Below are 1,342 nucleotides of genomic sequence, written 5' to 3'. Positions count from 1 at the left end.
ACAGAGTCTTTCTCTGTCGCCCAGGCTGGAGTGCAGTGTTGTGATCTTGGCTCACTGCAGCCTGCACCTCGTGGGTTCAAGCGATTGTCCTGCTTCAGCCTCCTGAATAGCTGGGATTACAAGAGCCTGCCACGATGCCTGGGTAAATTTTTGTATTTTTAGAAGAGACAGGGTTTCACCATGTTGGCCAGAATGGTCTTGATCTACTGACCTCATGATCGGCCCACCTTGGTCTCCCAAAGTGCTGGGATTACAGGTGTTAGTCACCGTGCCCAGCTGGTAATATAAACTTTTAAAAGAGGTTTTGTGCTTGTTGGTTTTGCTTTATTCTTTATTGAGGATTCAATAAAAATCCCTGTGAGAAAAGGGGAGAGAAGGAAAGGGAGACAGGGAGAGGGAGAGAGAAAAAGAACACAAAACATCCAGAAAACAACAGGCTTCAGTCCTTTTTGGGTGTAGTGCTCTCAATTCTTGGTTGATGCCCCAGAGGCAGGCAGCAGGGTCGGCTATTTAAACATCTCCCAACATGGATTTCTGTTTTGAGGCTAAAGTCCCGACAGGAGCCATTTGGACGTTCACAGATCTCCTTGAATTTGCCCCGGCTGCACGCAGAAGAGCGTTATTGTAACCATTCATCAGTCTTTCTTACTTTGTATTGAATTACATGGACGTAGGGGGCAGTGCCTGAGGATAATCTTGTGTGGATTTTGTGTGTGTGTGTGTGTGTGTGTGTTGTTATTTGATTTCTTAAACACTTAAAAATCTGCTGTCATACAAAAATTTGGATTTTTTGGTGTTCTTGAAAAATCTGAGAATATTGGGTGCACCTACATGACAAAAGACGGGAGGTGAATAGCCCGCTCCCCTTTACAAGTTCTAGAGCATGCACGTTTCAGTTTATTTATTCCTTATTATCTCCTATCACTGATGGGAGATACCAGCCTTTTAAAAAATATAATGTCTTATACTATGGATTTTCCCAGGGGGAAAGAGAAGAAAATCTCTTTTGGTTGCTCTCTTTTTATTTCTACACACACACACACACACTATATGATAGGTTACAACAGGTGTATCTTTCAAAAGTAGAACTGAAATATAGACCTAAAAGATCATATACTTTAAGGAAATTGTTAGAGAGGATATTTTTTTCTGTGAAAGGGAACAATATTCCTATGTGTTTAACACACAAATATATATGTGCCAGTACTTGTTACACCCTGTGACTTCACTCACTTCTTATATCTCTGGCACTGGTCTTTGAGGTTGTAATTTTTCTCTAGAAACCATTGCATATATTAGGGGTGAAACATTCAAGGTCTTCTTAAAGGCTCAAAAACTATAC

The 1,342-nt window shown here is 41.1% G+C and overlaps 1 protein-coding gene across 1 annotated transcript; it reads right to left on the bottom strand.

The window, feature by feature from the left end:
* Positions 1–439: 439 nt before the first annotated feature.
* DEFB108B (defensin beta 108B) lies at positions 440–602 on the bottom strand (the record flags this gene model as incomplete). The annotated part of the gene is made up of 1 exon (XM_017865622.1): positions 440–602. A coding segment is annotated over one exon (163 nt), but the record flags the coding sequence as incomplete, so codon positions are not given.
* Between the last annotated feature and the right edge of the window lie 740 nt (positions 603–1,342).

Source organism: Rhinopithecus bieti, unplaced genomic scaffold (assembly GCF_001698545.2).
Source record: "Rhinopithecus bieti isolate Rb0 unplaced genomic scaffold, ASM169854v2 repeat_429, whole genome shotgun sequence".
Lineage (NCBI taxonomy): Eukaryota > Metazoa > Chordata > Mammalia > Primates > Cercopithecidae > Rhinopithecus > Rhinopithecus bieti.
Note: the sequence above shows the minus strand (reverse complement) of the source record. Positions and strands in the feature narration are given on the sequence as shown.